This window comes from Drosophila bipectinata, chromosome 2L, assembly GCF_030179905.1.
Source record: "Drosophila bipectinata strain 14024-0381.07 chromosome 2L, DbipHiC1v2, whole genome shotgun sequence".
NCBI classification, from domain to species: Eukaryota; Metazoa; Arthropoda; class Insecta; order Diptera; family Drosophilidae; genus Drosophila; species Drosophila bipectinata.
The window spans coordinates 8,065,992-8,078,167 of NC_091736.1; the positions used below are offsets into that span (position 1 = coordinate 8,065,992).

Sequence of the window (12,176 nt, forward strand, 5' to 3'; positions counted from 1 at the left end):
GAGGGGGTCAGCTAAATGGGGTGGTGGTCAACTGCTTCAACCTTCTGCAACAGCGAGCTCCAGCCGAAGGTTGCCCCAGAATAGTTTCGCTCATCTCCCTGCCCTCAATCCCCGGAGCGAACTCCCCACCCGACCTGCACATCAACGCGGCAGTGGACACCGCAGAATGAGTCGAAGAGTTTGGTTTTTTGGCCCAAAATCAAATTCAACCAATTTGTAATGGCCCGGAGTGAAGGCAAAGGCAAATGTCTTCATATGTTTTATGCTACAATTTGCCCTTCTCCCAGTTGCCTCTTTTTATGGGCCACAGCCAATGAACCGAAGAGACATCATGCCGTGGCCCACACACTTGGACGCACACCAAGCGCCCTAAAAAAGAAAGCATTTGTTTCTGTGTTGGGATTTTAATACCCTTCAAAAAATATAGTGAATAAATATATTTAAGTAAAGAAAGAATTAAATCAGTTTTAGCCTATTATTATTAATTGATGAACTTATAGCTGTGACGTTGGGAATCCTTTAACCTGTATCTTCTCAATGTCTAAAGAAAATTGGTTTTTAGTTGTTACTTATTATTTCTTATTCATTACTTCGTACTTTTAGATATAGTATCTTTTTCTACTATTTTTTAAACTTTTCCTGCAAAAGCTGAGCGACTTCGAGACCTTCTTCAGAGTATTAAAAGCTGAAAAAAGCCGAAATGTGATTTAATTTATTATTACAAACGTTAAAGGAGTCCAAGCCGTTTCTGGAAAAAGTCCAGAAAAACTCCGTAGCATTGGGATAAAGGGGGTGGTGGAGTGTAAAACGATTTAGGGCAGGACATCAATTCCTCGAAGAAGCGAGTCGAAGAACTGGGCTAGCGGGGAGGACTGGCAAATGAGTTCCATTTATATCATTGGTCATTACGGAAATTATGCGACGCCGGAGTCCAGGCACTGTGTACGGAAGCGGTATAAAACGATAAAGATACATTGCAATCGGATGTACGAGAATCGCCTCTGGGACGTCCTGTCTACTAACCCAACTGCACGACAAAGGACGAACCTTCATACGCCGTAGAGGATTTGAACAGATGAGGGGACGGCTTTGACACTGACCGTTCGCATAAAGTCGTAAAAAACATTCAAGGCAGCCCATCAATAAAAAACGCAAGACAATAGACAAGGATCGGAGGAAAGGGATGCAAGTCCAGGACTTGTAAGAGATGGCAGCCCACAGATTACAAATGGGGGAACAAATGTGTGGAAAGGAGGTGACGAAATATCAATGGTGAGGCAATGCGTGTAGATATTAAATTTTCTGATTACAGGGGTTATAAAAACTGTAAATTGTATTTTCCTAGTGTGGTTGGTACCTACTTAATTTTATTAAATTTTTTAATTATTGACAACTACCACTAGTTTTAGTTTTACAACTACCACAAGATCCAATAATGGATTAGGACTTGTAAGCCTACATAGAAAGCAACTAATGAATGATAAGCTTAAAGCTAAAAACTTCTAGGCACTTGTCCTTTGGCGATACGAGTTTCCCCTGTTCAAAGCTGCCAAAACTAGATTTACGAGCATATTTTGTGAAAAACTTTCAAACAACAAACAAAGCGGAAGCTAATGAGCTTTTGAAGGACCCTGGCTACACTCATCATTAAGCTAATGAGTAGACACTGGTTCGCCAAGAATGACATGGCAATTGTTGGCAACTAATGTGTTAACGATTTAAGGTTAAAGTCAGATTGGAAAATAGGAAGAGGGTAGATCCCCGCCCCGTTCAATGTCAACGTTACGTGTTTGGCATGCAAACCGGAGAAAGGACGGAACTCGGGCAACAGAATAAAAGCAGAAAGCAGGAAGAGAAGCCCCCAATCATCCGGCCATGCGATTACATGTGTGAACTATCGATTGAATTAAGACAACGCTGGAAGTGGAGAGTGGGGGGATGGCGCTGGCGAGCCACTTAAGCGTGTCGCTCGGCTCTGGCTCATCCACTTGAAAAGCATCATAAAAAACGCACCACCCCGCAAGTCGGACGAACGAAAAGATATGTTCTTCCCTTCCATGCGATCTCTCCACTACACATTAAAAAATTGTGTGCTTGGAATTGCAACCGCTTCTTATAAAACCTTTTGTCAAAACTTGCCATATAAAATGATAATATATTATATGCTTAATTTTTGTTTTAACTTAAATGTTAAACTTAAAAATATTTTTCAAATACTAACTTAATTTTTATGTTCCAAGTGTAACTCTCATCAAAGCCGTCACACGTCGCACTGCAGGCATAAAAAGAGTGCCCCGAGTACGCAGCATAATCAAACGGTGTGTGTGTGCAGACCATAATAATGTTGACAATCATCCCAGTTGTCCAGGATGGTCTGGGCTTCGATTTTGGGCTAGGATTCTGCCCCTAAGCACTGATTATGCCCGAGATGAACTTAGCCCCATGGTCATGACAATTTACCGATTGTCATTGCCGTGTCCATAAATTCCAATTGACAAGATGCCTGGCACTCGGTACCACCCTCCCGAATCTTGACCCCTTCCACTTCGGTTGATCCACTCCTGGCATTCACTAAAGAGATGTCTAGATGATTCTGGGGTGGAGGTCCTTAGAAGAGGAGACTGTCGGTCGCCACCGCTTTGCATCAGAATTTCATAATTATTGTTTAATCTGCACTTGAGGCAAAACCGAAAATGTCGCAGACCTCAAGTGGAAAACGAATGGGAGTTGGTAATGCTATAAGATTTGTTTCTGTCCCAATTGAAATCAGGCGGACAGAAAATCAGGGCTAAAAATGTTATTAAATTTTAGAGACTCTCCATCCACTCCAGACTCTCCATTGAATGGAGAAAATGTTGAAATATGTTACATTATACATATTACAATTAGTTGTATCAATCTTTATCTTTTTTCTTTATCTTCAAGTTTTATAATTTCAAACAATTAAATCAATGATTAATAATGTATAATAATATAATATATTAAGACCAGACGGGTAACTTCCATTTTTACCAAATGAATTAAACTTATTACTTTTGATACAGAAACATTTATTCGTCACATTTTTCATACGGCGAAAGATATAGAAATTCGACACTTTCTGGGCAGGAAATCAGCTAGAAATAAAATAAATAAAAAGCGGAAAAGCAAAAAAAATAGCCACTTCAAAGCCATAGTCGTAATTTGGGGGAATAAAAAATCCGAATTGGACAAAGTTCTTGCGCAATCCGACGATCGAGTGGTTTTGTCTCATTACATAAGATTTAGGGAGAACTGGAGGATATGCGAGTTCTTGGTAGGGCAGGAAACTCATATAAACAAAATAAAAATAATAAATTCAAGATCAGAAACAGACAGAGCCGCAGCCGCAGTACAAACACAATCTGGAATGCAATGAAAATAAACAAAGTTAAAATTTTATTAATGGATAATTTTTACAGAGCAAGAGGGTCCAGCTCAGGCTCGGACCTCAGATGTAGCGACACTATACCGAGTTACGCCACTTGGCTTTAAGCTCAATCCGTCGGATTGCCATGATCTCGATGTTGATCTCCATGTTGGCGACTGTAATTCAATGCTGCAGCTAGCCCGCCTCCTGCTGCTGTAGATTGCTTCGTTACGCGACCGAAGATTATTTTTTGTCGACACAATTCTCTGATCCTCATCGGTCGGGGCGATGTTTGTTTTGATTTTTAAAGTGTTGCTGGCGATGGTGGTCGTCGTCGCTGGAAGCCTATTTATCGATGCCGACAGACCACACAAATAATGCACTTCTCCGAAATCTGGTGGCGTTTTTGTAATCCTAAACATACAACCAAAGATTGTGCTTAGCTGAGATCAAAAATTGTGTAGACCTAAGGGTGTATATTGAAATATATAAATACTAATTAATCAATTTAAGCTGTATAATATTTTTAATATGTCTGTCTATTTGATGTTTCTTCGCCATTAAAATAAATAGTATTTTTAAACCAAGTAAAAAAGCTAGCTTCGGGTGAAGCAGCAAAATCATAAATTTCTGGTATAGTCGGATAATAAGAGGATGTTATTTCAGCTTAGATAGCTTGCAGTGATAATATCTCAGGAGAAGATCCTGATTAATAATATAAGTAAGCTATAAATTAATGTTCTTAGATGATTTCACTTCTTTACTTTTTACACTTGTACACTTAATTTTAAAATACCTATTCTTACCCATTCTTATTTCTAAAACCTACGTAACAGACCCATAGGGTGTCCAATGCTATTTTATATGGAATTATTTTTATGTAAATAATTAATACATTTTTAATTTTACTTACGTGTTTGCCATAATTCTTATAATCGAAACCATCAAACTCGAAATAAAAAGACAACTATTTAACTATTACTTTTAATTTAGATTTATTTATTGCTAAATTGTTTTATGCACACTTATCAACTACTCACAATTGTTTTTATTTAATTCTTTATCATTCGTTTAGTTGCATTCAGGATTCATGATCCTCTTCTGATTTCAGAAAGAGCGATATTTGAATTTGATTTGCAAAAACCTTAAATATATGTGTAGGTGTATGTACATTTGCCATTATCATTCTCATCGAGTGCTCGTTACATAGTATAGGATTTGTTTGCTTTAGTTTACTTCAGAGTTGAGATTTGCTTTATACATACGTTCGGATTCTTAAGTTTGAAATATTTAAACATAATACAACCTTTAGTTTTGGTGATTTTATTGCTTGCTTGACGTTTGACGGCTGATGGCTTGGCAACGGGATTTTAAAGCGGAAACGGAAACACGACCTTTGAGAACAACTCTGCGTGCTACTGTCGCAACTATGATATTTATTATTATTATTCGCTTCTGCTCTCGCTTAATACTAGAAGAGAAACTAAGGCTAGAACTAATTAACAAATAAGCGTGTGTTACTAACTCGTAATTTGTAATAAAGTAGCGATCGTTAATCAGAAGCAGCAAGTGTGTTTCACTTTTCTTGTTTTTGTTTCTTTGTTTTATACAATGTTTGTTCTCTATACATACGAGTTTGAATAAATATTCTCATAATCGGTCCTCGCTTTAGTCAGACTGATAATCAGCAAAAGTTCCATCCAAACGTGCACTCTCTCTCTATCTCAATCTACCTACATGTACATCAATCTCTATCGATCACTTTAAAAGTACGCAAACTTAAATTCAATTGAAATTTATTGTCACAATTAAAATTATACGGAATTGGTAGCTGGGGGTGATTTTCCGGAACTACATTTCTTTCAAAACCCTTATTGTTAATACACATATTTGTAATGGAAATGTTTTTAAATAAATGAATCAAATGATATGCGATTAATTAGGATTAGCGTCAATATTTTTCAAATGATATTGAGAACTGAGAAGTTTTAAAGCCTAGCTTATTGGGAACATGTTTTAAAATAACATATGTGTAAGTTATATAAAATTATAGGAAAAGTTTAAAAGGTTGGACCATTTTGTATTGAAACTAATTTTTCATATTGTCGTTTGTAAGAATAAAAACCTCTAACCAAAGTTCGGCAAACTAAAAAAACTATGTTGCAAGCCTTCGCAAAAAATAACTGTCCTAGGGAAATACCTTCCTACTACCTGAAAGCGCTCTTAGTTGACCAGCTGCTGACTGTTCCATTGCGGTCCCCGATGCTGAAGGTGGAGCTGCTGGTGGTGCGATGCGGAGGAGGATGACGAGGAGCCGCTGGTCGCCGCCAGCTGGCGTCATAGGTAGAACTCCTGGGAACTCTGGCTATCACCAGTGGCGCCTGCGGCGCCATTTCCAGCGGCACCCACCCTCTGCAGACGCTGCATCAGTGCGTCCCGTTCCTGGCACACCCTCGAGTACTCCAACTTCAGCCTATGCAGATCCTGGTTCAGTTGCCGGTTGGCCTTCTCGAGCTCGTGCCGCTGGTGTAGCCGTTTGGATCGGCAATTCTGGGCGTAACCTCGATTCTTTAGGGTACGACGCTTTTGCTTCAGGCGTACCACTTCTTCTCTGGGACACCCGTGAAGTCGTTTGTTCAGTTCCCGCACTGTCAGTGTGGTCAGCATGTCATCATTGATGCAGTCCTCTAGTGTGGCATTGCTGTAAGCTCCGGAACACGTTCGTGGCGACATGTTGTTTGAGGATCTCGTCGAACTGGCGGAGAGCGGTCGGCATGGTTGAAGCGAGGCCCGGGTAATCATACATGATCCACCCCCAACGCTGCCGGAAACGCTGTTACCTTGTCCCGCTCCTCCCCCAACACCGCCTCCGCTGCTGGTGCTACCGCTTCCATTGCTCGGAACCTGAGGCAGGCAAGTGGGCGTGAACGATCCTCCGTTGGAGCCAACGTAGGAATTCGAGTGCATGTTAATGGGCGTCAGTTCCAGGTTGTGGAAGTGGTGATGGTGGTGATGCGGATACTTGGCTTGCTGAAGCACCACCTGGTGCGGATGAGGATGACTGGTGGGTCCGTGCGGATGGTGCTGTGCCTGCATCAGCGGCTGCCCGTGGTGATGGTGGTGAGCCGCCGCCGCCTGTAGAGCTAATTCTCGTTGCCGGTCCCATTCCTCAGCTTCCTCCTGCGAGCCTGGATATGCTAGGGGCCTTAAATCCAACGGCTGTTGGTCCGCACGAATGGAGTTCGTCAGCCACATCATGTCATGGCTCAGGCCGGCACTGACGGCCGCAGCTCCAGAGGCAGCAGCTGCCGCTGAGGCGGCGGATGCAGCAGAGGCGGAAGCGGATGCAGAGGTACCCGGCGTCCGGGAATAATGGTGGGCATATGTTTGAGCCGGACAGCTACTACTGCCCGTGGGAGAGCCTACTACTGGCGGGGTTTCCGGCGGAGTAGACGGCACACCGCCAGGTACACCGGTCGCCGTGTTAGTGCCTGAGGATGTGGCCACTAAAATAGCCTGGCCTGGCAACGGCCCGTACTGTTCGGGCGGTGGGGACAGGGGCTGCAGGCGGCGCTCATCCATATGCCACTGGTGATGACCCGAAAAGGAACGCAGCTTTATGTGCGGCGACGGGGAAACCTCCACGGCCCCGGCGGCTTCTGGTCCTGCCAAAGCCAGCGGCTCCGTTACATCTTCCGGGTTCGCCGGGTCCCCATGAACTGTGGTCCACTTGACCGGCACAGGTTGGGGCGGGCTATGATCCTCCCGCTTTACATGACCGATGGCAGTGATCGTGGCAGCTGAATTCGGGTGGCCGCTTGCAGCTCCATTTCCTGGCCCCCCCGCCACCTCCAGGTGGTGCAGATCAAACTCCTGGACGTACGTGTCGGCTATGGTGGGATCTTCCATTTTCATTGGATCGACCAGGGACCGAAGAAGGTCGATTGGGGGCCTCACATGCAAAGCGTATGCGCGGGATGCGGGCGTAATCGAGGGTCAACTACACGTTCCGGGACACGGACACTTGAAATTTGAAGTTTGTTTTTAAAAACTGTTTGGAATTGATGCTGTCAGAGATAGCTAGTAAATACCTATTTTAATTGTTTTTTTTTCGGGTATTATTATTGTTTTCGTTTTTATGAAAAGTTGTTCATTTGTCTTTAGAGGACTTCTTTCTTTTCTTTTGTGACAATTTCAAATTTTTTTTAGTTAGATTTAATTATGGTTTTATTATTTGATTCTGATAGATGCAACGATCACTATCCGCACTATTATTTCGATGCAATATCCATAGGCAATATCTCGCTTTCGCTCTAACTATTCCTCTCTCGCTCACTAGGCTTGGCTTGTGTCGCGAACGCGCTTTCGCCGCTCGCTGCGTCCAATTTGAAAGAGTTAACGGTGGCGACTGAACTCCGGATCCGGCGCTGGACTGGACTGAAGGGTGGCCGGAGCCCTGTTCCCTGGATTGGGGCTGGCAGAATGACTACGACGCGCGCATCGTCCGACCTCAACGCACACACACAACTTCACGGCAAGTGTCACAAGCCGACACACAAACGTCGGGCCAAAAAACCGACCAACACAACAACAACCAATCCAAGCTCGCACGCCATTCGCTGATGGCTTTTTCCCGGAGGGCTCCTGCTGGAAGTGGAAGCGGAATGGAAAGCTTGTGAGAGCGGAGAGCAATAAGCCAGAGACGAGCTCTCGAGCACCCTTTGAACCATATTGTTGTTGGTTTATTGTGCAAAAAGCAACCAAAGTCAAGCCGAGAAAGCTCTCAGTACTGCACTGCACAGTGTCACTTAAGTCTGGGATCTATTTCTATAAAATATTAAATCTTAAATCTTAAAATGCCTCATAAAAATATTAAATTAGTGAATCTATAGGTAGAGGAAATAATGAGTATAATAATTTTATTGTATTAAAATATTTATTTATAACTGTGTCATTTTAGCCCTCTAATGTAGGCAAGGAATTCGACAAAATATTTTCAGAACGGTTTATTTGCTTAATTAGACTAAATTAATTGGTAAAAAAAATATATACGACAAAGAAATTAAAAAATCATATAGTTTTTAGGCTATTATCCCAAATATTAACAAGCACTCACGAGCTACTGTGCAGAAGCTCATAGTTATGTCCCGGATACCCGTGTTGGCTTTCGTCTCCCCCATCTGAGTTTCGTTGCCTCCTGGGATCTCATTTTGGTGGTTGGTCTGTTTTTTGTTGCAATTGTTGTTGTGGCTGTTGTTGTTCAGTTCATTTTGGCAGAACTCTTGAAGTAGGCGTTTTTGAATTGCCATGGAGCGCATAAAAAATGGCAAACACACACACATACCACCCATAGTTGTACAGATACCCATACACCTTATGCTGTTATCGGCTCCGCCCACTTGTCCATGCTGTCTGCTTGTGTGTGCGTGGCTCTCTTTGTATGTATGTTTGTGAATATTTATGAGTAGCTACCACAGAAATTCCTACATAGCCAAGCGGCATTCGCAACTTCCAGTCTTATTTGGCTGGCCATTGCTTTAAGAAGTTGGCGGTACGGGAAGTGGCAATGGAAACGGATAGGGAGATGGATATGAATACAAAGAATAGCGGAAAACACACTCAGCCATGCTCATGTACTACACCCACACAATCACACGGCCAGACATCCTGTGTGGCCTCGTCCGCTGTTCCATTTTCCAGTGCATAAGTCAATGTGAGATGTTTTAGCCGAGATAAGTCGCTCGATTTGTTTTGGCTCGTATATAATACTCTCCTCACCAGCTGCACGTGTGGTGGGCAGTATCTAAGTATCTGTGTGTTTGCTCTGGGTAAAGGATTCCACAGTGCACAGGTGCACTTACTTGCTGAGCCAGCAAAAACGGACTCGGGACCTTACCAACCTCGATCCCATCTTGGACACGGGGTTCTCTGGTTTTATTGTTTTATTTTAATTTGGAGTATGTTTTCTTAGCCATAGTTTTTTTTCGTTCTTATTTTTTGCATTGTTTTGTGGAAGTGTTTTGGCCTCAATGGGCAAACAGAATTCTCTAATGTAATAAACTCGAGATTGGTGGGCTGTTTGAGCAACAAGTATGGTTTGTCAAGCGGTGGGGGAGGGTAGGGTACCTATCGGAAATATGGACCCCCAAGATTGTTTAGAAACAACATTTAGGTTAAATTTTAACAAGCTCTTGAGAGATTTTGGGCTAAAAAATAGTTTGTACTAAAACAATAAATAAATAAAATTATTTTTTAAAATATTACGAGTAATTATAATTACTAATTATGAACATATTTGGATTTTGTTTGACTAACCAATATTTTGCCACCAAAAAATCTTCAATAACCTAGATATCTCCCCTTCCAATAACTATTCAGATTTGTTTTCTTGTAAGCCCATGGAGTGACCACAAAAACTTTGTTTCACTTTCTGCTCGTGGGGGTAGTGGCACCCCACTCCCGGCACACCCATTCTGCACGCAATTGTTGTGTCGAAAAGAATTGGAAAAAGGGCGGACAAGGGGGCGTTCGAGGAGGATAAAACATGCTGCTTCTTAGGATCTCCGCCAGCAGGAAAACATAAAACAAAATCAAATCAACTGCTGTGGGTGGAAAACTCGTATGACTAAAGCAGTAGCGAGGGAAAATAGGAAAGTACCAGGCTTCATTGAAGCTTGTCAAAATTAAATTGAACACAATCGAATTATCCTCTGTATGCTCCATTTGACAGTCTGCACTGATTTCTAGTCACTCCGGCGGACTGGGGGGATTACAGGGGCAGTGGAAGCATTGAACATCGAAAAGGAAATTGTAGATGAACTTTGGTCAGGTGTGAGAACCACTTCTGCCTATTACAAAAGGGTTAAAGGTGTGCAAATATTTGTTTGAGGCCAATTAAAAATATTTTTAATAATCGACTCGAGAAGTCAGTGTTTGCTTGTAAAGGCCTTTCAGACACGTGCTGGAAAGTTTATTTAAATCGTTTATTTGCACAAAACTCCCAAGCCTAAAAGTATGCAAATAAAAATACCAAAAGTTCAATATTTAGGTTTTTTGCTGTACTTTTTTAGAAAATACTAGGATGCTTGATAGAATAATGGAGTTTTTTTTATTATATAGATTATTATTATAGAAGGTTATTACACATTATTATTACACATGGTTCTGGCCAGAACTTTTATTAATATTTTAATGATGCTATCGGGCTGTGTTTCCCGGTACCTTCCTAAATTTTCATTCATTTTCGCATTATGCACGATGAAAACAAAATAGAAAACAACGAAAAAAAAGATTCGAAAAAATTATACCTTCATATTTTGTTCGCTGTATTATGGATCTTAGCACTCACCGACATTTATCCTTTCTCATTTGCATTCCTTACAAAGGGCCTCCCATTGTCTGTCCCTTAATCCAAGTACAAATATTTGTACGCGATTCTTTTCAATTGCATTTCAATTGTTGACTAAGATGACGATGTGGATTTGTATGTTGACGTCAATAATGGTTTCCTCCCGCATCTATGTGAACGCATTTGACAATGTTTATTACGCCGGATTAGGCAGCATTACAACTTCCCAGCGAAACGCGAATAAAATAAAAAGGCGTTCGAACTTGGTCGCAAGTCTGGCATGTGGTGATGTGATTGATTGCGCCAAGTCTATCATGGTGCCGGCACTTGCCACACGCTTCCTCCATATCATCCCTCAGTCTCTCAATTGAAGTCGTGTTTTATCGCAATAATTTCTGGTAAATCAAAAGCAAAAAATCAATTTTGAAAAATACAAATAAAGGACTAAAGAGGCCGAATCTTTGCATCATTCTAGAGGCTCAACCCGTCACATTTCACTGCACATCACAGCACGAGTGCAGTCTTCCCTGTGGAGGTCGCCAATGACTCGGGGGTATTGACATCAGAAAAGGACTTTTCGACAAAAACAGAGTCAGAATCGATGAAGCCCTCTATTCATGTGACCGCAAATAAAAAGTGGAATCTTCGGCTAGAATATTAAGGGCTTTAAACTATTTTTATTTAATTTACTACATAATTTAAAAAATAACCCTCAATTATTTAACCACACTTTTGCCCGGCTTTGATGTCTCTATCTCACATAATCCACAATGATTTCCTTTGGCGCACCCATTCGCAGATTCTATTGTGTAAGGAAAATATATTTCCCAGCCATTTATCATCTTGGGTGGTCCTTCGCTGAACAAACAGCACGCGTCCTGCCGCAGGACCTGCGGTAATCGGTGTCTGCGCCACAACAACAATGTCCATAACGAGGAGGTATTTATGCGGCTTACACCTTTGCCTCGGGGCCGGATGCGTCTTCCGGAGTCAACAAATTGACAGCAAATATTTCAATTATTCTGCCCTTCATCTTTATTTATGGAATTTAACCTTCCAACTTTGGAGATGGACTGACCCCTCTGGAACCCGTTTAGAGTCGGCCTGGTAGTTGTTTACAAATCGCTGGACATAATTTATTTGCTCCCATTGTTTTGCTTTTTTTGGCTCAGCCTGTCAATCGCTGAATGATAAACTGCTTTCAGTGATAAGACAGTGTAATGTCACTAAGGGGGAAGATCACATTTGGGGTGTGAGTGAGTGAGGGTTGCAGTAGTTGGTCGATCACCCTTGTCGGCTCATTAGGAAGCAATTATTCGTTTAGGGTTGGGAACCCACCCCACTCCTCCTTGCCCTGGCTGGAAAAATTGAAGGTCAGGTACTCTGTCGGATGTCAACGACTGTCAGTTTGACACAGCCAACTGACAGTTGTCACCGAAG

At 42.0% G+C, this 12,176-nt stretch overlaps 1 protein-coding gene across 1 annotated transcript; it reads right to left on the minus strand.

The window, feature by feature from the left end:
* Positions 1-4,358: 4,358 nt before the first annotated feature.
* tj (traffic jam) lies at positions 4,359-7,834 on the minus strand. The gene has a single exon (XM_017253384.3). The coding sequence runs from the start codon at positions 7,301-7,303 to the stop codon at positions 5,726-5,728; it is 1,578 nt and encodes a 525-aa protein (XP_017108873.3). The 5' UTR covers positions 7,304-7,834; the 3' UTR covers positions 4,359-5,725.
* Positions 7,835-12,176: the final 4,342 nt, after the last annotated feature.

What these genes read in the sequence shown, in the direction of transcription:
- tj (XM_017253384.3), bottom strand. Translation starts at nt 7,303, where the DNA reads ATGAAAATGGAAGATCCCACCATAGCCGACACGTACGTCCAGGAGTTT.